This window comes from Lithobates pipiens, unplaced genomic scaffold (genome assembly GCF_037356315.1).
Source record: "Lithobates pipiens isolate NorthernLeopardFrog02 unplaced genomic scaffold, aLitPip1_a1.2 Scaffold_8, whole genome shotgun sequence".
NCBI classification, from domain to species: Eukaryota; Metazoa; Chordata; class Amphibia; order Anura; family Ranidae; genus Lithobates; species Lithobates pipiens.
Genome location: NW_027507903.1, coordinates 177,979,604 through 178,004,497, shown reverse-complemented (window position 1 = coordinate 178,004,497; position 24,894 = coordinate 177,979,604). Strand labels below are relative to the sequence as shown.

The 24,894-nt window shown below is 44.8% G+C and overlaps 1 protein-coding gene across 1 annotated transcript in view; it reads left to right on the top strand.

Annotated features, from left to right (window-relative positions):
• Positions 1-24,894, top strand: part of LOC143963622 (chloride anion exchanger-like) — a 129,012-nt gene that overhangs the window by 91,144 nt on the left and 12,974 nt on the right. The window contains exons 13-18 of the mRNA XM_077473307.1: positions 3,193-3,299; positions 4,932-5,001; positions 5,778-5,870; positions 5,958-6,053; positions 9,476-9,715; positions 10,817-10,871. Coding sequence (XP_077329433.1) covers positions 3,193-3,299; positions 4,932-5,001; positions 5,778-5,870; positions 5,958-6,053; positions 9,476-9,715; positions 10,817-10,871 — 661 coding nt within the window. The remainder of the gene's footprint in view (positions 1-3,192; positions 3,300-4,931; positions 5,002-5,777; positions 5,871-5,957; positions 6,054-9,475; positions 9,716-10,816; positions 10,872-24,894) is intronic.

The window sequence follows — 24,894 nt, the reverse complement described above, 5'->3', positions numbered from 1 at the left end:
GCTTTTAAGTTCACTGTCCTCCATTGCCTTTGCCATGTTGCACGCATTATCTCGGACAATCAAATGCACTTTAGACTTCTCAATGTACCAAGTATCAAGCATGGTTTTTAAAACATCAGATATTGCTGCTGCAGTATGTGATCCAACAAACTCACCTGCGTTAAGTAGGATGTTTTGCAATTGAAATTTGGCATCTATCCCCTGCGCTGTCTGGCTAAGCATGTTCATTGGACTGACGTCTGAACTCCAAATGTCGGTAGTAAAACTGATTGCTATGATGTCAGTAGTCATGAGCTCATGAATGTGTTTTTTAACACTGCAAAACAATTCAGGTAGACAGAAATCTGCAAAGTAGAGTCTGCTTGGTAGTGTGTAATGCGGCTCAATATGTTGCATGAGCCTAGGAAATTCAATGCCCTCTACAACAGAGAATGGCTGGTTGTCTAATGCAATCAATTCCATAATTTTATATGTAACGTCGCAAGCTTTGGGACTATCACTTGTACATTTTTTAACCTTTTCAAAGACTGTGGCCACAGATGTTGTTGAGCCTGGCCCTGAGGCACTTTTTGGAGGTGGTACTATTTTCTTGTATTCTGTATGCTGAACTGGATGACGTGTTTTCAGGTGGTGTATCAAACCTGTTGTTGAAAATGCCTTGGCACTGTACCCCCTCTTGAAATTTCTGCTGAGCAAAGACTGCAGTTGGCAAATTTGGGGTCTTTATCAGAAACTTTAAAATATTTCCACACTGCAGACATGGTCCACCTTTGTTGGTAGCGTAGAAGAATAGCACAGAATGATCTATAGGGGAAGTGAAATCTGAGGGAAAAAAAGGACTAAAATAAATCTAAAAACGAAACCCCTGGCAGCTATAAAAAATAAAAATAAACTAAACCTAACCACCAATCTTTTTTTTAACAGTTCACCTCTCTTGCCATGCACTGCAGTACATCTGACTTGTACCAAAGAATATATTGAATTTATTGATTTGATTACATGCATTTTTGAGATATAATATTCAGTAGTATATTTCTGCATAGTACATACTGTCATGTTTAAAAAATTCATGCACTTGTCAGTGTAGTATTAGCATAACATACTAACTGAATGCTATCTAAATTGACGGCGCTATATAAGTATCAGCAAAGAGGTACTCACTGAGGCCAAGATGCAGAGAGCGGTGGCTGTTGCGACTCAGCGCACACCACCCCTGGAGGTGATACAGGGAGTCGGTTGCACCAAGAGGCACAAGCCTCCAGCGGGATATCTGACTTGTGTGAAGGTCTGGAAGAGGGCTCATGCAGGATGGACCGGACCAGAAGGTAAGTAGCAAACAAGTCTGTAGAACAGGTAAGAAAAGTCCAGAAACAGGCCGAGGGTCAAACACAAGTAATCAGTCCAGGAGCCAGCAAGGCTAAGTGCAGAGGATAATCCAGAGGAAGGCCGAGGGTCAAACACAGGTATCAGTCTGGGAGCCAGCGGGGCTAAGTGCAGAAGACAGAGGATAATCCAGAGGCAGGCCGAGGGTCAAACACAGGTATCAGTCCGGGAGCCACCAAAGCTAAGTGCAGCAGACAGAGGATAATCCAGAGGCAGGCCAAGGGTCAAACACAGGTATCAGTCCGGGAGCCAGCAAGGCTAAGATCAGGAAGTCCATTAAACAAGCCAGGGGTCAGGTCAGGAGAAAATCAGTGTATTGTTCAGGCAATCCGGGTCACAACAGGAAGTGGTAAACAGGAACCGGAAGCAGAGGAACACAGGTGAGCTGAGACAAACCAGCAACTTGTCTGTCTGCTAAGGCTCCTTTTATAGACTGGTCAGGGAATTTGCGTTATGCGTGTGCTTGTGCGCATGCGTGCGCACCGCTCAGTAGGGGCACGAATGTGCATGCGCCAGAACGCTGATCCATGGCGAATTTGTGTGCGCAAAGGCACCGTTCCGCTGCGCCTGTGCGCAGGGAGATGGTGAGCTTGATCCAAATTACTTCCCTGATAATAAGTACCTCAAAAATAATAATAATTATTACCTGGCCTGTTAGTTTAGTAGTAATAGAGTAACTAGTAGAACTAACTATAATACTACAAGTACATTCAGTTGTATGTACTTGTATGTACTATGAGTACATACAACTAAATATCTCTATTTCATTAGCCAAGTTTGTATTATATATAGTACTAGATGGATTGTTTGTCAGTAGTTAAAGTGAATGGTCCCTGGAAAATAGTAGTAACAGTAGCCATCCAGGAGGGATGGTGCCCACTCTCCAATGCAGCCCTGTATGCAGCCCTGTATGCAGCCGTCTCCCGAGTCACAACTGCGTCTCAAGTCTCAACCACGAGGAACGTCTGTATGGAAAGTGCTCCCAACTCCAGCAAACTCCAGCCTCTTCACCGCAGGGAATGTGCGCACACTGCTACTGCGCATGCGCAAATTTCTACGCCATTATCGGGATTTTTTACTTTTGCCAATGTACCAAAAACACAATTTTTGGCCGATATGTTTGAGCAGCCGAAATTTCGGTGCATCCCTACACAGTACCATGCAATCCAGTTTAGTGTGTTTTTAAAATGTAGTGCATTGCATTTGGTGTGATCCAGTGTGATTTCAGCCTATTCATTTGAATAGGCTGGAAATTGCACCGGAATCACACAGAAACGTGGACCATGTAAAAACAGAACATTCCATAGCTCAACTCACCAACCTATCTGTTGACAAACCAGATTAACCTGTCCAACAGTCTGAGTTAAAAACAGAGGCTTAGTTAGAATGCATTTGCAAACGCATGCATAAGCTGCAAGGCCTCTTCATGGTACCCTCTGTATGCGTGTATGTATATAAAATCATCAATCAATATTATAAGTTCCTAAATATTACCTAGTGGCAGCCTCTTGAATATCATATACAGCACAGCTCAGACTAATGAGAGGAAAGCGGCACAAGAAAATTGTGGTGAAAATTTAAATAAGCGTATTCTGCATTGTAAGTTCACACAGATAATTAAGAATCACATACACCTTCAAATCACATAGAATATAATACTGCCTAAACTCCCTGTGTCAAATTTAGACAAACAGGAGATAATTGAAAACTTCATTCTCATTCAAACAATATACACATTTTATATGACAGTCCTTTTAATTATGAGCTTATTATGATCACTACAGATTAAAGTGTGTTTTTTCCTGACAGCTTGTGTGGATATTGACATTCCTAGCATCTATAATTCTTGGTTTGGACCTTGGGCTTGCCGCTGGTGTTGGAATTGAACTTCTGACCGTGGTTTTCCGTGTGCAATTGTAAGTGTTGCCTGTTTTTTTAATGCTAGATAAATAGAAATATCTTTATATATCTTACAAAGAGCAATCAGAGTTTGCAATATTAGTGTATAAAATGTTGCCTGATGTTGCAGAAATTTATAGTTAGGTAGAAAGTTATCTTAAGATTTTTTTCATACGGTCATACAGTTCAGATCTGCCTGTCAGTTTTTTTTTGGCAGAATTGAACAAAAGCTTTATGTAAGTCTATGGGCAGGCAGAAGTAAATAGACATGTGTATATTTATATCCAGTATATCCAGTATATTTATATCTTAGCTCTTATAGGTCTGAAAAAACACACTGGAAAAAGTCTGTTTTTTTCCATTATTTTTTGGAGTTAAACGTGATGGATCAAAGGTAGTGGGATGTAAGCAGATGCATGTCCATTTGCATCAGCCTTTCCATAGACCTAGCAAGGGTCCATTAGGATCCATGCAGAAGAAATTGAATGGACACGGATGTCACAAAAGTGACATCTGTACTGTTTGGCTCAGATTCAGCAAGGGATCTGATCTGAATCCCCAGCTGATTGGATGAACACAGTTCGTGTGAAACGGGCCTTAACCTATTGTATCATAAACCATTCACTACACTAACTACTGTACTGTTTAAATCAGGGTGGGCAATTAATTTTCCCAAGGGGCCAAACTGAATTCTGCTCACTATTGATTTTGAGCCTCAGAAGATCCATAAGTACGTAAACATATAGAAAACAAACAATACAGTACAGCAGGAATTTCTGTATATTCTGGGAGTAAAAAACAGCAGTATGGCTCCTGGGGTTTGCAGTATGTAGGTGCTAACACAGAAAGAATTTGGCTAGGCAGTAGAGTGGGGGGAGAGCAACTGGACTTCTCTTAGGCAATGCTCTCTCACCAGAACTGAGCCTCCCCGCTGTATTGAACAGCTCCTAAGGCTCTATCCTTCCAGTTCTTTCAACTGTTCATATAGACATTTGCCAGTGTGCCTCAGCATGACAGGCTTACAGAGACATGCTGATAGTGGAGCGTCAAGGGCCAGCTATGGACAACCAAAGGGCCAGCTGTTGTTTTGGGGCCACAATTTGCCAGGTCTGGTCTAAATTAAAAGGACATTTTTCTTTCATCTTTTGTGCTTTTTGGAGCTCTTGAAGTATAATTTTTGCAAATGAAAAAGATATGTTTTATTTGGTTAGCCAATTAAATCTTGTGTCTATACATACTGAACCCTTAGGAGAGCATACCCTGCTATGTTCACACTTTACAGCAGCAATCAACATTGGAGATATTTAAAGCAGAACTAAACCCATAGATTTAACAGTTAAAAAAAAACTGTTACATTCCTGGCACACCCTGGGAATGTAACTGTCACTTTTGCTTGTGCTCTCAACCAAATTGTCAAACCATCAAGTGGCTGGAGTCATAACTGATCACATGTGCAGAACCATGGCAGGTGAAGCTCAAACAGAGGCTAAAATGGCTTCCTTGGCTAAAAATGATAGGGGGGTTATCTCCGGTTTAAATCGATCAACATATATTAGTTTTGCTTTTTCTGACTTCTTTGCTCATTTTTGTCATAAGACATTGACGATGTTGTAACCAATACATAATATAACCTTTTTTTTATTTTGCAGCCCCACATTTACAGTATTAGCCAATATTGAAAATACTGACATCTACAAAAATAGGAAAGACTTTTATGACGTAAGTCTTGGCACAATTATACATAAATAATATGGAGTTGATTAACTACAACTGGGGTGCAGCTCTGCATAGAAACCAATCAGCTTCCAGGTTTTATTCTCAAAGCTTAATTAAACAAGCTGAAGTTAGAAGCTGATTGGCCTCCATGCACAACTGTACCAGATTTAGTAAATCCCCCCCTGTGTGTTTATAACTAGAAATGTCAAAGTGATCCAGGTGGGATGAAAGCTCCAATCCTGGGTCCAGGTTTTCAGAACCACCTGCACACTAATTGGTCAGGAGTGTGCTGGGCTATTAGTAATGACCTGACCATGGTTCTGGGCTCAACCCTGGCAGACAAGAGGTTGTTGCCCAGCAGTCAGGAGTGCTTTACCTAGGATAAAGGTGGAAGCAAAGAGCAGCGAAGGGCTGCTAGTTGTGTGCACAGAGTTGGTGAGTGAACAGTCTGTAGAAGACAGACAAAGCCCTGGAGTGTGAGGTCAGAGTGTCAGTGCTGCAAGTGCAAGCCAGATGGACTGAATGACATTTGTTTTTTTTAAAGGAAAGGGAATGCTTAGGTTTTTTATTTTTCTGGAACTTTCTTTTTAAAAAAAAAAACGGGCAAGAAAAGCCCTTAAAAGAAGAAAGACGAGTGGCAGTGTCCTTTTAAGCTCTACCGTTTGATGCTAGTTCTCACAACACCTTCTTCTGTTTTGTTGCACCCGGAATGTGATTTCAAATTAAAGTTCAGCTGGGCCTAAGCTTAATTCAGTTTTATTTTATTTTTTTTGTGCCAGATTTGTGAGCCTAAAGGAATTAAGATTTTCAGATGCCCATCTCCTGTTTTCTTTGCCAATAGTGAATTCTTCAAAGAGAAACTCATTGCTGCAGTAAGTGTTTCTTTTTTTTTGTTTGATCTAATTTTCTTACTAATATTCTGTCTATGTTTATACTAAAGTTTTTTTTATTGTCCTCAGGCTGGCTTTAATCCACTGTGGGTACTTCGTAAGCGAAATAAGGCACTGAGAAAAATTAAGAAGCTGGTAAAGAAAGGAGAGCTACAAGTTACCCTGGTAAGGAGCTATTTATCCTTATGCAAAGGATGATAAGGGAAATACAAGACATCTTGATAGAGATGAGTGAATGGGCCCACGTTCATTTCATGGGAGGATTCATGCAAGATCCAAAGATCATAAAGACCCATACTTAGTGTCAAACCCCAGTAAATTCATTAGTGACTCACATTTGAAATTCATGTACTAATGCAAAACATTTAGCAAAAAAAAAACATGCATTCAGCGACAGAGGGTGTTTCAAGTGGCAACACTGAAAATACACATATCCTTTACATAACTTCCTTGCTTTAAGATTGCACATGCTGTTATGGAACAGTATGATGTAGTCTCTTAAGAACTGAAAATAATGGCATGAGTTTTCCTTAATATTCCTTATTATTCTAACTAGACCCTTATCTAGGCATATAGCCTGAGAGGCCAGGAAAGGGAGGGCAGCCAAAAAGGATGTGGGAGTTTGTGGGTGGACGTGAATAGAAAGAACACTGCTCTCCCAACCAGCGCACGTGACATGGAAGCAGGGAGCAGCCTCAGTCCCCATGTCTCCTCCAAACCACACCATCCGACATATCCCACCCCCCCAGTCTGGGCCCCGGTGGGGAGGGCGAGATGCATCAGGGGGCATGGTTTGGCAGAGGCATGTTGGCTGAAGCTTCTACTTGCTTTCATGTTACATGGGTTGGTTGGGGGGGCAGCATTCCTTTCATTTACATGCACATTACTTTTTGGATAAGTATAACGATACACCGGAACCCCTTACTCGGTGCTCCAAGCTTTTACCCAGGTCTCAGTTTGTCGTGGACTTATAGGAATCTGACCCTCAGATATCTACCTCCTCTCGGAAATATTAGTACAGATATTTGTTAAAGCATTTTCTTAATTATTCATTCCCTCCAAAAAGTTAAAAGTAAATAAACACATCTTAAGACATCTTGAAAAAGTTCCTTAATAATATAAAAAAAGGGATAAATGGTCTCCCCTGATGTAAATTCATCAGTCATGATAACCCACTGCCTAATGATGTGTTCCACCACAATTATTAGCTGCACCAGATGTTGCACTCTCCAGTGTTAGTAAATTGATCCTACTATTTTCCACGTAGTTTTCATTTTCCTTTAAATTATGAATTAGAGTGCTGAGAACAAAAGACAGCTCCAAGAAAAGATGATCAAGTAAATCCCAGTCAAATTTATAATGTCCCTGTCAAATATAAAATTTAAATAAAGAAACCTTCAAAGGAATGAAATTAAAGCTTCCCTTTTTGAAGGAAAATGGTTAACCACAAATAAATGCCCTACCAATGTTGAATAAAAAAAAAAAAACAATATACCAAAATAAATAAATATAAAAAAATGAAATACTGCACACCTGGATGGAACAGCATGCTAAAAGTGACTGATGACCTCAAATCAACCAAAAAATAAAATAAAAAAAGCTCTCTATGATAATAAAAAAGACAGCAAAGGGGTCAATGGTTTGATTGCCAAAAGAGCTATAATTCAGATTTAAAGTCGATTCATATCTGATATTGAATGTATCTCTATGCAGTTTTACAGATTTCTGTATCCTTACACCACAGTCTCCAATACACTGACATTATTTTCTGTGTCCCTTTTTATAGTGAGGGGGTTTGTATTAAATAAATAAACCCTATAATTGGTCATTCAAAGGCAGCTCACCAAAGGTCAAAGATCGCTGCAGTGCATTATCATTACAGATTATTGTGGGTGGGCCAATTGCTGCATTTCTTTGCGGAGACCACACACTCTAAATGGTTTGGGTTCTCCTATAAATTCCTGACCAATCCCTGCATACTGGTATTTCTGTATAAATCAATGCTCTTAAAGGCCAGCACTGCTTAAAGCAGAGCTCCACCCAACAAGGGAAGCTTCACTTTAAAGCCTCCTATCCCCTCCTTTTTCAGACATGGCACTTTTTGGGGGGGGGGGTCCAATTTTGACAGGTACCTGCTCCCACTTCACTCTGATCATTTAGGTGATCAGAAGTGAAAGTGTAATAAAATACTGCGCTATGAGACAATATACGCTACCCAGCTGCCAACACTACTGAAGACTACACAGTAACATACAAAAATTAAAACAAAAAAGTGTGGCACTTAGGTGGCAACAAACCACATTAACCAGTAAGACACTAATTCAAGCAAAAAAATATATACGCTTCAAAAACAGAAAATATGTGTAAATTCCATTATATATCAAGAGATCTTACTCCCAAGTGAAAGAGTGCAAAAACCTCATGCACACAAAAGATTAAATTAATTATACATATACAGTCCATCAAGTGAACGTCTAACAGTCCTTGAAGTATATAATATCAATCACAATTCCAAACTTTAAGTGACGTAAAAGAAGGTGAAATTCAACTTCTGAAGTGTAGAATAATACCACCACCACCACGATAAAAGAGGGGAGAGGAGGCTTATCAAATGCCGTGGACTCAGAGGAAGGCTTACACCTCTCGAGTCATATGGGCCTGTAAGTTAGCAAACCAGATAATCGTACATCTAGTGTGTAATCTCCTGCAGGTCTTCAGGTCATGAAATCATCCGTAGCAATCCTCCTATAGTGCTCATCCCACGAAAATAGGGGGCTCAGGTATCATAGACCATGAAAGTAGAAAACCAGCATAGCGTGTTACCGTTTTAACATCCAATTTATTAAAAAAATGATAAAATTACACTCACATTTAGTTCAATCATAATAGCATATTCAGAAATTAGCAATGTCTGTTAGGGGGTCTACCCAACGCGTTTCAACTAAACAGTCGTCCTCTGGGGTCTGTTATTTTGGTATTCTGGTATTTGTCAGTGCTGGCAGAATTTTTAAAGAAACAAAACGTAAGAAAATGTACATGCATTGCACACATGAACTGAATGTCTTTTTTGTTTATTTTGCCCAGTTACACATGGGAGTACATACCTGTAGTACCTACCTTTTATGCTGTTCACCTCACTGAACTCATGTTCATGATAATTTATACCCAACATTTGCTGGGGAACCTACAATTCTGGAAGTGCCAATCAGCTGGGCCCCACAGCTCTCACTGGTTCCTTCTGCTTACTTCCATGCCAGTATCATCTCCTGTAATAACATAGAGGTCAGCAGGAGAAGCAAGTTAGGGCTTCATCTTTCAAAAAAAAACATTATGTTTCTAAACAGCAAAAATGCACACTGATATTTATTTCACAAATGATTTGTAATTTGCGAAAACCTTTATGATAAAGTGACTGTAAAAGCAGAAGTTACCACAGGGTGAATGTTGCACTAGTTGCGAATCTGTGCTCTAGACTGTTTTAGAGAGGTTTGGCCTGTGTACAGTAGGGTTTTGAAGGTGCTATGCACTTAATTTGAACAAAAGTATTTTCAGAATTGAAATAATAATTTCCATAAAATGTTCTACAGAGAGGTGTGGTCTGCACATCTTATGATTATAAAGAGTCTGATGATGAAGATGAACTTGACAATAACAGGATTGAAGAGCTGGACAAACCAATAAATACAGATGATCTGCCTATTGTCATTGACTGGAATGCTGAGCTACCAAATCACATCATGGTTCCCAGAATCGATGTTCATAGTTTGATACTTGATTTTGGAGCAGTATCTTTTATTGATTTGTCTGGAATGAAAGCACTGAAAGGGGTAAGTATATAAGAAGTGGTTTTTGTTTTTTTCTTTGTTACAACGAAATTATGTATTGCCAGAAATTCCATATTTTGAAGTTAACTAAACTTTGCTGATATACAATCAAAGGGGCAACTATTGAGATATATAGTATAAACCAAATATAGACAGTGTAATCATTCAAGAATCATAATTATAGAAAGTACATATACAGTAAAAGCTGATCGTGGGGGTTAATTTATTAATAAAATAGAAACTGTTGATTTAGCAAAATAAATGTTCACTAATTAAAAAAAGTGAAGGTTTGTTAATTTCCAGCAACTGTTTAGAAAATTAAAAAAATTACGTTTTTTATTTTCCCTTCCACATGGCTCAATATTCATAGCCCATGCAGAACAACCCTCACTTTGCAAAGATAATTTATTAAAAATCAAAATTCTAGCTCATTCTAGCATTTTGTTTAATTTAAAAAATGTTGCACATTACTGTTTCCTTTGAATGTGATTACCAGCTTAACATAGGACTCTTCATCAATTGGTTATTCAAACAAGAAGTGAAGACATGGGGGTATTTTCAGTGTATTTAATTAGCAACATATTTTACTATATTATAAACTTTTAAATAGCTTTGTATACTTTACAAAATAACTCCAGAATTGCAGCATTATTCAGGGAATTACACATCTCTTGTTGATAAATAACATGAAGATTAGTTTTAAATTAGTAAATGTGAAAATCATCTAAAAATAAAAAAAGGCCAGAAAAACATATAGGAATTGGAAAAATTTACATTTCTCATTTCACCTGTTGAAAATTTTGCCACAATGTGTACAAAGAGCTGCAGAATTGCATCTTAGTTATAAAATAGATACTATGACTCAAGAAAACATCGAAAATAGTGCAAAAAAGAGATCTACCAATTTATACCGCATCTTCTTGACTCGCCATCTGCAGGTACGGAATAGGATAAGATCTAGTTCTACATGGCCTGTATAATAAACCATGGTTTACTAATGTTCTTCGTTAAAAACCTTCCTAATAAAAATCTCACTCACAGATGGTAAATTTAGTCATATATGTCATCAGAACTAATTTCCATGCAAATTTTGCAATTTTACAGATTTTAAAAGAATTTATCAAGGTTGAAGTGGACACATACATTGTTGCTGCGGATAGTAAGTAAATACGCTGTATCTACTGTAGTCACAATTAGTTACACAATAGTTAGAATTTCATCTGAACTAGAAATGTATTAACCTCCGTGGCGGTATGATTGTGTCTGATTTTTGAATGTCAAAGCGGTACATTGTTTTGTATGGAAATGTGATGTTTTATATTGTAGGCCTGTAATTCTTAGAAATAACTCCCTTAAATCTGTCCAAACAAGAGTCTAGTAGACATTCCGGGAATCATAATGTTTGAAATGCGAAATTATAACTTATAATATAATAAATAACTATAAATAATTATAAAAAAATAATAATATAATAATAAATATTATTCAATAATGTAATCAAATCAAAAACACTGAAATTTGCTCAGTCGCAGAATTGTCGCTGTCATCACTTCAGTGTCTGATGACGAATTTCCCCTCAAATCACTTTTGCTCAATTCTGCAAGTGATTCTAATTCACTATTGCTGTTTTCTAGCTGGTCTAAAACCGCTTATAATGTAGAGGGATGCTTTTTGGATGCTATGGACGTTCTCAAGTTTCCAGGCAGAAAGAACAGTATATATAATAAAGAAGTACAGGCAGGGTACTGGACAAAGCACTAGGGACAAAACTGATGTGAAATAATTTGATGCAGTAATGTAATCTACAGATTACAATGTTTTATGTATGTTATGTGTTTTGTACTTTTTTTAATTTGCCGCCGGACGCCGCCCCCATGCATTGCAAAGTCACAGGGAACAGAGCCCAAAACAGTAATACATTGGGCAGCGGATCTGGTGGAGGACACAGTGGGAGTACACCACAGGATCCTGAGGACAAGGTAAGTAACCTGTACCAGGATGCTGCAATGCAATCCCGAGTGTGGCTTGGGGTTATCGCTTTTGGTAATGAATATTAATCCACTTGGAAATACTGCTAGGGAGGTTAAACTGCTCCAAAGATTACAATTTGTCAGAAGCAGCAAGCTACATGACAGCATTACCTAATTACATTTTTATGTTAATCTTTCTTGTTAGTAAGATAAATAATTCTGACCTTGGGGATATTCCCTAATTAAAGATCATGGGATTAGTGATGGACGAACTTCCGACGGGACGTTTCGCGAACGCGAAACGCGAACGGACACAAACGTTCGCGAAAACGACCGTTCGCCGCGGGCTCCATTGACTTCAATGGGAGGCGAATTTCGCAAACCTTTAGGTCGAATTTGCGGCCACGGGGTAATTATTAGGGGGTAGCACGTAGTCCCACCACCTGGACAATAGCATAATACATGTATGAGGTGAATTTGGGATCGATAACTACAAGCATTTTTTTTTTATTTGGGAAATTGTTCTGACAATTCAGGACTATGGAGCTAATGAAGGCAATGGAGGAGAGGGAAGGTCAGGGACCAGGGTAGGCAAACAAGAGGGTGCAGGAGATACAGAGCACTGACAGCAGCACCGTAATACAGAGCACTGACATCAGCACCGTGACATACAGCGCTGACAGCAGCTCCGTGACATACAGCGCTGACAGCAGCTCCGTGACATACAGCGCTGACAGCAGCTCCGTGACATACAGCGCTGACAGCAGCTCCGTGACATACAGCGCTGACAGCAGCTCCGTGACATACAGCGCTGACAGCAGCACCGTGACATACAGCGCTGACAGCAGCTCCGTGACATACAGCGCTGACAGCAGCTCCGTGACATACAGCGCTGACAGCAGCTCCGTGACATACAGCACTGACAGCAGCTCCGTGACATACAGCGCTGACAGCAGCTCCGTGACATACAGCGCTGACAGCAGCACCGTGACATACAGCGCTGACAGCAGCTCCGTGACATACAGCGCTGACAGCAGCTCCGTGACATACAGCGCTGACAGCAGCTCCGTGACATACAGCGCTGACAGCAGCTCCGTGACATACAGCGCTGACAGCAGCTCCGTGACATACAGCGCTGACAGCAGCACCGTGACATACAGCGCTGACAGCAGCTCCGTGACATACAGCGCTGACAGCAGCTCCGTGACATACAGCGCTGACAGCAGCTCCGTGACATACAGCACTGACAGCAGCTCCGTGACATACAGCGCTGACAGCAGCTCCGTGACATACAGCGCTGACAGCAGCACCGTGACATACAGCGCTGACAGCAGCTCCGTGACATACAGCGCTGACAGCAGCTCCGTGACATACAGCGCTGACAGCAGCTCCGTGACATACAGCGCTGACAGCAGCTCCGTGACATACAGCGCTGACAGCAGCTCCGTGACATACAGCGCTGACAGCAGCTCCGTGACATACAGCGCTGACAGCAGCTCCGTGACATACAGCGCTGACAGCAGCTCCGTGACATACAGCGCTGACAGCAGCTCCGTGACATACAGCGCTGACAGCAGCTCCGTGACATACAGCGCTGACAGCAGCTCCGTGACATACAGCGCTGACAGCAGCTCCGTGACATACAGCGCTGACAGCAGCACCGTAAGCAGCCCCAGGAGGAAGTCAGCACAGCACAGGGATGGTGTGATCCCCTCATAATAAGAACCCCCAGGAGGAAGTCAGCACAGCACAGGGATGGTGGGAGCCCCTCATAATAAGAACACCCAGGAGGAAGTCAGCACAGCACAGGGATGGTGGGAACCCCTCATAATAAGCAGCCCCAGTAGAAATATGACACCGCTCAACCTCTTCAAAGAGGAGGGTAGGGGCATATAGTACGGTGTGCTTTTTTGGGTCAGGGAAGTGAGCCAAATGAATTAAGAAGGTCTGTGTGCTTGATTCCAAAAATTGTTTATAGACATATACATGGTCTACTGATCACATGTGTTGAATTCCTCCGAGATCCATGCCTCATTCATTTTTAGAAATGTGAGGTAGTTAACACTGTGGTGAGCTAGGCGAGTACGCTTATCGGTCACAATCCCCCCTGCTGCGCTGAACGTCCTTTCGGACAGGACACTGGATGAGGGGCAAGCCAACAGTTCGATTGCAAATTGGGCAAGCTCTGGCCAGAGGTCAAGCCTGCCCACCCAGTAGTCTAGGGGTTCATCACTCCTCAGAGCGTCCACATCGGCCGTTAACCCAATGTAGTCGGACACCTGACGGTCTAGGCGTTCCCTGATGCTGGATCCGGATGACACCTGTCGATGGGTCGGCTGAAAGAATGACCTCATATCCGAAGTCACCAACACATCTTCAAACCGGCCTCTTCTTGCAGGCGCTGTTGGATTGGTACCCGCAAATCCTTCTCTGGGAGTGGGAATTGCTCCTCTGCCAGCGCACGCAAAAGCAGAATGCAGCATTTCTCGAAGCAAGGCCTGGAAGTGCTGCATTCTGACAGCCCTCTGCGACGGCGGTAACATTTCCGCCATTTTGTGTTTGTACCGGGGGTCTAAGTACGTTGCCACCCAGTACTGGTCCTTGACCCTCATGCTTTTTATACGGGGGTCCCTATTAAAACACTGGAGCATGAAGGCCCCCATTTGCACTAAAGTGGAAGCGGTGTGGTGGCCTGGCTCCTGCTCATCATCCAGGATAATGTCGTCCTCTTCATTCTCCTCTCCCCATCCTCGCACAACAGGGATCCCAGAAAGGTTTAAAGCATGCTCTTCTTGCTCCTGCTCATCCGCCCCGGCACCATCCTCCTCTGACTCCTCATCAGACTCCTGTTGTTGACTTGTCTCAGATAGAGTAGCCCCCCCTGGGAATTCATCCAGCATTGCGACTTCCTCATCTTCCCGCTCCTGCTCCTCCACAGCCTGATCAATGACACGACGCAATGCACGCTCCAGAAAGAAGGCATAAGGTACCATGTCACTGATGGCGCCATGGCTGCGACTGACCAGTTTGGTGATCTCCTCAAATGGCCGCAGAAGTCTGCATGTGTCGCGCATGAGCAGCCACTGGCGCGGTGAAAAAAAACCCAGCTCCCCAGAACCGTTTCTTTCGCAGAGTTCATACAGGTAGACGTTAACTGCACGTTTCTGCTGGAGCAGCCTATCAAGCATATAGAAGGTTGAGTTCCATCGCGTCGGGCAATCGCAAATAAGACGTCTGACCGGCAGATGGTGTCGCCGCTGAATGTCAGCAAGGCGAGCCATGGCCGTGTAAGATCTTCTGAAATGGGCCGAGATTTTCCTTGCCTGCCGCAAGATGTCCTGGACCCCAGGGTATTTGACAAGGAATCGCTGCACGACCAAGTTTAAGACGTGTGCCATGCACGGCACGTGCGTGATTTTGCCCTGTTTCAATGCGCTAAGCAGATTGGCACCGTTGTCACACACCACTTTACCAACTGTCAAATTGAGCGGTGTTAGCCACTCATCTGCCTGTGAACGCAAAGCTGAAAGGAGTGCCGGGCCAGTGTGGCTCTTTGCTTCCAGGCACAACAGACGCAGCACGGCATGGCAACGTCTCACCTGGCATGTGGAATAGGTTCTGGGGAGCTTGGGCGGTGCAGTGGAAGAGACGCTAGCAGCGGAAAAGGAGGAGGCAGCTGAGGAGGAGAGGGAGGAGGATGGAGTAGGAGGAGGAGAAGAAGAGTCAGGCCTGCATGCAATCCGTGGCGGTAAAACCAAATCTACACGGGTGCCACGGGTTACATGCTTGACGGCCGTCAGAAGGTTCACCCAGTGGGCAGTAAAACTGATATACCTTCCCTGCCCGTGTTTGCTAGACCACGTGTCTGTGGTCAGATGTATCTTGGCACCGACACTGTGTGCCAGAGATACATTCACTTGCCGCTGAACATGGCCATATAGCTCTGGGATGCCCTTCTCTGAGAAATACTTCCTTCCTGGGACCTTCCATTGTGGTGTTCCAATGGCCACAAATTTGCGAAAGGCCTCCGAGTCCACCAGTTTATATGGCAGTAGTTGGCGGGCTATGAGTTCTGACAAGCCAGCCGCCAACCGTTGGGCAAGAGGGTTATCCGGCGTCATCATTTTTTTACGCTCAAACATTAGGCCCACGGAAGCCTGCCTTTTTGCAGAAAAATGTGAGCTTGGCGTGATGGAAGGTGGAGTGGAGGACAATTGTGAGGAGAGAGGAGAAGGAGAAGTAGAAGACGAGGCTGGACGGTGAGAGCCTGCAGTGTGGCTTTGTGTGTTCCGTTGCTCCCACTGGGCTCGGTGATGGCTGCTCATGTGCCTTCTTAAGGCGGTCGTCCCTAGGTGAGTATTGGGCTTACCGCGACTAACGCGTTGACTGCAAAGATTGCAGATGGCAACGCTATTGTCAGCAGCGGACACGTTAAAAAAAGCCCACACTGCGGAGCCATGTGCCGGTGTCCTGGGAGCGCCAGATGTGACCGTACATGGTCGATGACTCGCTCCTGATACATTTGCAGTCTGCTTTGTCCCTGCTGTGCAATGTAAGTCATTGCTGCTTCTCCTCCCTATCTGCTGGTCCATATCTCCCTCTGAACTCCCCTCCTCTTCCTCTCTTGTGGGCACCCACGTGACATCACTAGACACGTCATCATCAACGTCACCTTCCCCACCGCTATAAGTAGAGTAGGCAGCAACACCGGGGACCAACCTCCTCCTTGGGCTGATCTGGGTACTGGCGTCAGACTGCTGAGTAGCGCTTGTTGCTACCTCCTCTTCCTGATCCAATACCAAGAGTGGCTGCGCATCAGAAATGTCCTCTTGATATGGATCGGAAAATAATTCCAGTGACTCAAGCGGAAGGTATGTGGTGGTGGTGGTGGTGGTCGTGTTGTTGGTGGTAGTGTCTTTGGGGGTGCACATAGCAGAGAGTGAAGAAGAGGGTGCAGATCGAGAGGATGAGGAGGGTGCAGAAGAGTAAGGCTGAGCGAGCCACTCAACCAAGTCTGGTGCATCCTTTAAAGTAATTGAACGCACCTTCTGCAACTTCCCACTTTGGCTCAAGCCTGTTGCTCCTGCCCTACCCCTACCACCCCTGCGGAAGGGCCTGCCTCTTCCTCTGCATGTCATTTTTTAAATGACCCTGTGACAAAACTCTTAGTCCCTATACCGCTGAAGGACTGCTGCAGTATAGGTGAGCGGTCAGCAGTGGTGCACGTCAACCCTATCTATTGTGGACCTATAGCGGTCCTTACAGAACAGCAGACTGTACCGCACTCAAGCCTATGTACCGTAGCACCCTATACCAAGTTACCAGTCCTTATAAGAACTTTTGTGGACCAAGCAGGTTGTGTATTAGTGTTTAGCAGACTGTACGTCAGTCCCTATACCGCTGAAGGACTGCTGCAGTATAGGGCAGCGGTCAGCAGTGGTGCACGTCAACCCTATCTATTGTGGACCGATAGCGGTCCTTACAGAACAGCAGACTGTACCGCACTCAAGCCTATGTACCGTAGCACCCTATACCAAGTTACCAGTCCTTATAAGAACTTTTGTGGACCAAGCAGGTTGTGTATTAGTGTTTAGCAGACTGTACGTCAGTCCCTATACCGCTGAAGGACTGCTGCAGTATAGGGCAGCGGTCAGCAGTGGTGCACGTCAACCCTATCTATTGTGGACCGATAGCGGTCCTTACAGAACAGCAGACTGTACCGCACTCAAGCCTATGTACCGTAGCACCCTATACCAAGTTACCAGTCCTTATAAGAACTTTTGTGGAACAAGCAGGTTGTGTGTTAGTGATTAGCAGACTGTACGTCAGTCCCTATACCAATGAAGGACTGCTGCAGTATAGGGCAGCGGTCAGCAGTAGTGCACGGCAACCCTATGTATTGTGGACCGATAGCGGTCCTTACAGAACAGCAGACTGTACCGCACTCAAGCCTATGTACCGTAGCACCCTATACCAAGTTACCAGTCCTTATAAGAACTTTTGTGGACCAAGCAGGTTGTGTATTAGTGTTTAGCAGACTGTACGTCAGTCCCTATACCGCTGAAGGACTGCTGCAGTATAGGGCAGCGGTCAGCAGTGGTGCACGTCAACCCTATCTATTGTGGACCGATAGCGGTCCTTACAGAACAGCAGACTGTACCGCACTCAAGCCTATGTACCGTAGCACCCTATACCAAGTTACCAGTCCTTATAAGAACTTTTGTGGACCAAGCAGGTTGTGTATTAGTGTTTAGCAGACTGTACGTCAGTCCCTATACCGCTGAAGGACTGCTGCAGTATAGGGCAGCGGTCAGCAGTGGTGCACGTCAACCCTATCTATTGTGGACCGATAGCGGTCCTTACAGAACAGCAGACTGTACCGCACTCAAGCCTATGTACCGTAGCACCCTATACCAAGTTACCAGTCCTTATAAGAACTTTTGTGGAACAAGCAGGTTGTGTGTTAGTGATTAGCAGACTGTACGTCAGTCCCTATACCAATGAAGGACTGCTGCAGTATAGGGCAGCGGTCAGCAGTAGTGCACGGCAACCCTATGTATTGTGGACCGATAGCGGTCCTTACAGAACAGCAGACTGTACCGCACTCAAGCCTATGTACCGTAGCACCCTATACCAAGTTACCAGTCCTTATAAGAACTTTTGTGGACCAAGCAGGTTGTGTATTAGTGTTTAGCAGACTGTACGTCAGTCCCTATACCGCTGAAGGACTGCTGCAGTATAGGGCAGCGGTCAGCAGTGGTGCACGTCAACCCTATGTATTGTGGACCGATAGCGGTCCTTACAGAACAGCAGACTGTAACGCACTCAGGCCTATGTACCGTAGCACCCTATACCAAGTTACCAGTCCTTATAAGAACTTTTGTGGACCAAGCAGGTTGTGTGTTAGTGATTAGCAGACTGTACGTCAGTCCCTATACCAATGAAGGACTGCTGCAGTATAGGGCAGCGGTCAGCAGTAGTGCACGGCAACCCTATGTATTGTGGACCGATAGCGGTCCTTACAGAACAGCAGACTGTAACGCACTCAGGCCTATGTACCGTAGCACCCTATACCAAGTTACCAGTCCTTATAAAAACTTTTGTGGACCAAGCAGGTTGTGTGTTAGTGTTTAGCAGACTGTGCGTCAGTCCCTATACCGCTGAAGGACTGCTGCAGTATAGGGCAGCGGTCAGCAGTGGTGCACGTCAACCCTATCTATTGTGGACCGATAGCGGTCCTTACAGAACAGCAGACTGTACCGCACTCAAGCCTATGTACCGTAGCACCCTATACCAAGTTACCAGTCCTTATAAGAACTTTTGTGGACCAAGCAGGTTGTGTATTAGTGTTTAGCAGACTGTACGTCAGTCCCTATACCGCTGAAGGACTGCTGCAGTATAGGGCAGCGGTCAGCAGTGGTGCACGTCAACCCTATGTATTGTGGACCGATAGCGGTCCTTACAGAACAGCAGACTGTAACGCACTCAGGCCTATGTACCGTAGCACCCTATACCAAGTTACCAGTCCTTATAAGAACTTTTGTGGACCAAGCAGGTTGTGTGTTAGTGATTAGCAGACTGTACGTCAGTCCCTATACCAATGAAGGACTGCTGCAGTATAGGGCAGCGGTCAGCAGTAGTGCACGGCAACCCTATGTATTGTGGACCGATAGCGGTCCTTACAGAACAGCAGACTGTACTGCACTCAGGCCTATGTACCGTAGCACCCTATACCAAGTTACCAGTCCTTATAAAAACTTTTGTGGACCAAGCAGGTTGTGTGTTAGTGTTTAGCAGACTGTGCGTCAGTCCCTATACCGCTGAAGGACTGCTGCAGTATAGGGCAGCGGTCAGCAGTAGTGCACGGCAACCCTATGTATTGTGGACCGATAGCGGTCCTTACAGAACAGCAGACTGTAACGCACTCAGGCCTATGTACCGTAGCACCCTATACCAAGTTACCAGTCCTTATAAGAACTTTTGTGGACCAAGCAGGTTGTGTGTTAGTGATTAGCAGACTGTACGTCAGTCCCTATACCAATGAAGGACTGCTGCAGTATAGGGCAGCGGTCAGCAGTAGTGCACGGCAACCCTATGTATTGTGGACCGATAGCGGTCCTTACAGAACAGCAGACTGTACCGCACCCAAGCCTATGTACCGTAGCACCCTAGACAGACCAAGTTACCAGTCCTGATAAAGAGCTTTGTGGAACAAGTGAGTTGTGAATGATTAGCAGACTGCAGCAGAAGGGCAGCAGTCAAGTATAATATTCTTTCTATATTTGGAAGAAAGAATATTATACGTGTACAAGCCTATTACCGTACCACTGATACCAGTCCTGAAAAGAACCTTTGTGGAACTAATAGTAACAGCAAGTCTTTAAAATTATCCTCACTGCCTGACACACTGCTTCCTGCCTGTCCCTATACAAATTGGCAAAAAAGAGTAGGCTGGAACGATTAGCTGGAACAGCTCTTTTGTGGACCTGATAGTAACAGCTAATGATGATGATGATGATGATGATGAAGAAAGACTAATCTGGCTGAGCTGTCCCTAAAATAGCAGCATACAGCGCTCTGTCCCTTTATCTAAACTGACAAAAGAAACTCAGGCTGCTGACCTAACACCTATACCAGTCCTGAAAAGAACTTTTGTGTACCAAATAGCTAGCGTTTTCTCTGTCCCTACTCCACACAGGATCCTTTCCCTACAGTGACAGAAGAAAGAATGTAAAATGGCCACCGGATCGGGTGTATTTATAGGTTAGGGGGAATGTCCAAGTGTCCATGAGCTGTCATGTCTCAATTGGTTGTCCTGTAACACATGATAAACGTGTCACGAAAGGTTAAAGTTCTTGTATACATTAAACACGTAAGTCCGCCGGGGCGAACGACGGAAAAAGGCGTTCGAACCCGCGGACGGCGAAAGTCGGAAATTCGCCGCGAAACGACCGCCGGGCGAACCGTTCGGCCATCACTACATGGGATGGTGTCTGGATACTAATAGCATTGTGGGGGGTTCTGTCATTAGAGTATGTAAAGAGTTTATTGTTATGTGTTACGCAATTTCTCTCTAATACACTTGCAGTAAGATTATGGAAATATGTTACTTGATACCTAATGTAATTTTCCTATCCTGGCTTATCCGCATGTCAGCAAAGTGCAGGTCAACCCTGTCCTCTTGACACCACAGGACCACCTTCTCACTACAAAAGAGAGAGTGTTCCCCTAGACCAGTGTTCCATACCAGCAAACAACAGGGCACCAGGGAGTGAAACCTAAACCTAAAAATAAACTAGGAAAGTTAAATGATGGTATGGTAATAGGTATGCAGGACAAACAAATTTGTTTCCTTTCGATCTGTTAAGTTACTTATTTATTTTTGCTGCACTTTTCCTTTAGTTCAGTTTAATTTTGTTTATTCATTTTCTACCCGATTTACATTTTTTCCAATGGATTTGAAGTATTCTAATCAAATTAAAATATCAAACCCATTCAAATTCATTGTGAATAATAGCTGGTTGTTAAGGAAAGGGGCGGCCTTGTTTATTTAACATCGTTAGGCACCCGCCAACTGACAGCTCCAATTCCCAGTGCCCACTGGGATGACCTTGCCCCTTTTTTTATTTACCATCAATGGGAACCGGAGAAGTCAGATGCTTGGTGGCAAGCGACAAGTGTGGATCGCTTTTTTTGGGGCGGAATGAATTAATGCTGGATTTACTTTGGGGTACTTTTTTTTTTATCATTTTTTTTTTAGGTCTTGTCAAAAACTATCTCCAGGCTTTTATTTTTGACACTTTTTTTGGTAAATGAGTTTCCCTATACTCATTCACAATGGGGTACATTGCCCACCGCCCACAGACACTGACAAAGGAAAAGGGCCTTGTCCCCATCAGTATGGGTGTTTTGGGACGGGGGGCATTGGCTCGTTGCCCCCCCTTCCTGACCTGCTGGGCTGCATGCTTAGATAAGAGCCTGGATTTTGCGGGGGGGCCCATGGCTGCTATGGATTTGGGGGGACCCTCATGCAGTTTTTTTTTTTATTTAATGCCGACACTGGTTTATGTTTATTTTGCTGTCAGTGGGGAATCCTGCTGACAGTTGATGAGTAATCAGTTGTCAGGGATGCAGTAGTCCATCCTGCTCCATAACAACCAGCTATTATCAAATTCATTTAAATCATTTGTTTCATTCAGATGCTTCTAACATTCATATTAAACAAATTAATTTTGTTATTTTGTTAATGCTTATTTTGTTACTATTCTATTCTGAAATTCGGATACATCCAAATTTCTGAATAATGAAAATTTTGCCCGGATTTCAATTCGGAAAGAAACAAATCACACATGACTATAATTTTCAGTATTTCTGGCTGATGTTATGTCTGCATACTGCAGGATGTAACTAGCATATAGGGATGAGCTTCGTGTTCGAGTCGAACATACGTTCGACTCGAACATCGGCTGTTCGCCCGCTCGGCCAATTTCTGAACGTTATGGGCCGTTCGCGCCAAATTCGTGTGGCGCTCACGGCCCACAATGCACTGCGTCATCACAGTGCATTGCTGGCTCATGATTGGCCAAGCATGCACTGTGACCCCGCATGCTTGGCCAATCACAGTGCCAGCAGCGAGGAGAGCCATGATTGGCCACAGGCAGGATGCCTATGGCCAATGATAGCTCAGTCTGTGTAGTACACGCCCCACACTATATAAGGACGCCAGCGCGGCGGCCTTGTGTAGTGTGTTGGCGTCTGAAGCAGTTAGTGGGTGTTCTGTGTACCTTCAACACAGTACACATCGATCGTTATCGGCCGATTTTCGATCTTGCTCTTCTGTAGTGGTTGTTCTCTGCTTGCCCTGACCGCAGTATACACCGCTATATTCACCTCACCTAAATAGCTAGTGATCTATCTTTTATAATAGAGCTTGCAGTCAGTAGTGTTAGGAGCTTGTGTGTGCTGTCTGCGTGCTCTGTACCCAGTACACATCGCTATATCCACCTACATAGCTCTTCTCTATTTGAGCCCACTTGCCATCTGCAGGAGTTATTGGAAGTTGTGTGTGCCTCCAGCACAGCACAGTATACATCTGTATATACCCCTTTATCTCTGGTGTTCTATAATAAAGGCATCTGCAGGAGTTAGTGGGTTTTTTGTGCCTCCAGCACAATATACACCTGTATCTACCCTTTTTTTGCTGTTCTCTAATAGAGCCATCTGCAGGGCTTAGTGGGTGTTGTGTGACTCCATTACAGTATACCCCTTTATCTCTGGTGTTCTATAATAAAGGCATCTGCAGGAGTTAGTGGGTGTTGTGTGCCTCCAGCACAATATACACTACCCAACTGCTGTTTTACCCAACTCCCTTCAGGCCATTACCATGTCTGGAAGGCCAGCACGGAGAGGCAGACAGGCGCGAGCCGATAAAAGAGGGCAAGCAGGCTCTGTGTCTAGAGACAACAGTGCTGGTCGTGGACGCGGTGCATTGTCATCAGCACGTGGCCATGGGACACGCTTGTCCTTCTTTTCGGCAGCTGGACATGTTGAACCGCAACATGCCAACGACTTGGTAGAGTGGATGACCAAGCCCTCTTCATCCTCCTCATCCTCTCTCACCCAGTCTCAGGGTACTAGCAAAGCAGCTGCCAACGCATCGTCTTCCCTCCTCTCAATGTCATCATCAGTGACTCCTTCCCTAGACCCACCAAGTCCTCCTGAGGAGTCTCCTGAACTCTTTGAACACAGTGTTGGGTACATGCTCCAGGGGGATGCCCAGCGTTTTGTAGGCTCTGATGATGACACTCAGCTAGAGGAAGGCAGTAGCATGAGCGCAGAGAGAGGGGATGCTCAAGAAGGACAGCAATCTGGCAGTCATGTTCCACAAGCTGCAGCATACTGCCAGGTTTGCTACAGCGATGAAGAGGGAGGGGATGATGAGGGCACTGACTCCACGTGGGTGCCTGGTAGGAGAGAGGAGGAGGAGGAGGAGGAGGAGGCACATGTCCAACGAGGCAGGATGCCCTCCGGGGGCCAGCTTAGGGGCAGCACACCGACTGAATCACACAGCAGAGCTCCGCCTGTGCAGGGCGCTGCCTCTACGTGTTATTCTAAAAGTTCTTTGGTGTGGGCCTTTTTTGAGACGAGTGCATCAGATCGCACCGCTGCTATTTGCAGCATATGTCTCAAGCGTATCTCGCGTGGCCAAAACATCAGCCGCTTGGGCACCACATGCTTGACCAGACATATGTTGACCTGCCATGCAGCTCGTTGGCAAGCGTACCTCAAAGACCCACACCAAAGAACAAAGCGGACCTCTCCTTGCTCCTGATCAGCTGGCATCTCCAACCCCACTAGACCTTCAGTCCTCTCTGAAACCTGCTCTGAGAGGAATGAAGGTGTAGAATTAGGTGTGTCACAGCCAAGTGCTTCCGGGCACTCTGCTAGCAGTACACCCACGTCCGATTATAGCAGGCAAATGTCCCTGCCCCAGTTGCTGGACCGGCAAAAGAAGTTCACTCCCAGCCATCCACATGCCCAGCGGTTGAATGCTAGCTTGGCTAAATTGCTAGCACTTCAACTGCTGCCTTTTCAGTTGGTAGACTCGGCCCCCTTCCGTGAGTTTGTACAATGTGCGGTTCCTCAGTGGCAGGTCCCCAAACGCCACTTTTTCTCACGGAAGGCGATTCCGGCTCTCTACCGGCATGTGGAAGGCAATGTCCTTGCCTCGCTGGACAGGGCGGTCAGCTCGTAAGGTGCATATTACCGCTGACTCATGGTCCAGCAGGCATGGACAGGGACGTTACCTGTCTTTCACGGCCCATTGGGTCACTCTTCTGGCAGCTGGGAAGGATGCAGGACAAGGTGCAGTAGTGTTGGAGGTTGTTCCGCCACCACGCCTCCAAAATGCTACTATTGGTTGTGACACACCTCTCTCCTCCACCCCCTCCTCTTCTTCTTCCTCCATGGCCTCTTCCAGTGCTCTTTCCTCAGAACCAGCGGTGCTCCGTAGGCGTTCCAGGGGCTACGCAAGTACGCAGGCAAAACAATGCCATGCCGTGCTTGCGCTGGTTTGTTTTGGGACAGGAGCCACACTGGGGCGGATGTTTTGTCAGCTCTGCAGGGGCAGGCCGAGAGGTGGTTGACGCCACGCCAGCTTAAGCCAGGAATGGTGGTTTGTGACAATGGCACCAACCTCCTCCCCGCCCTCCG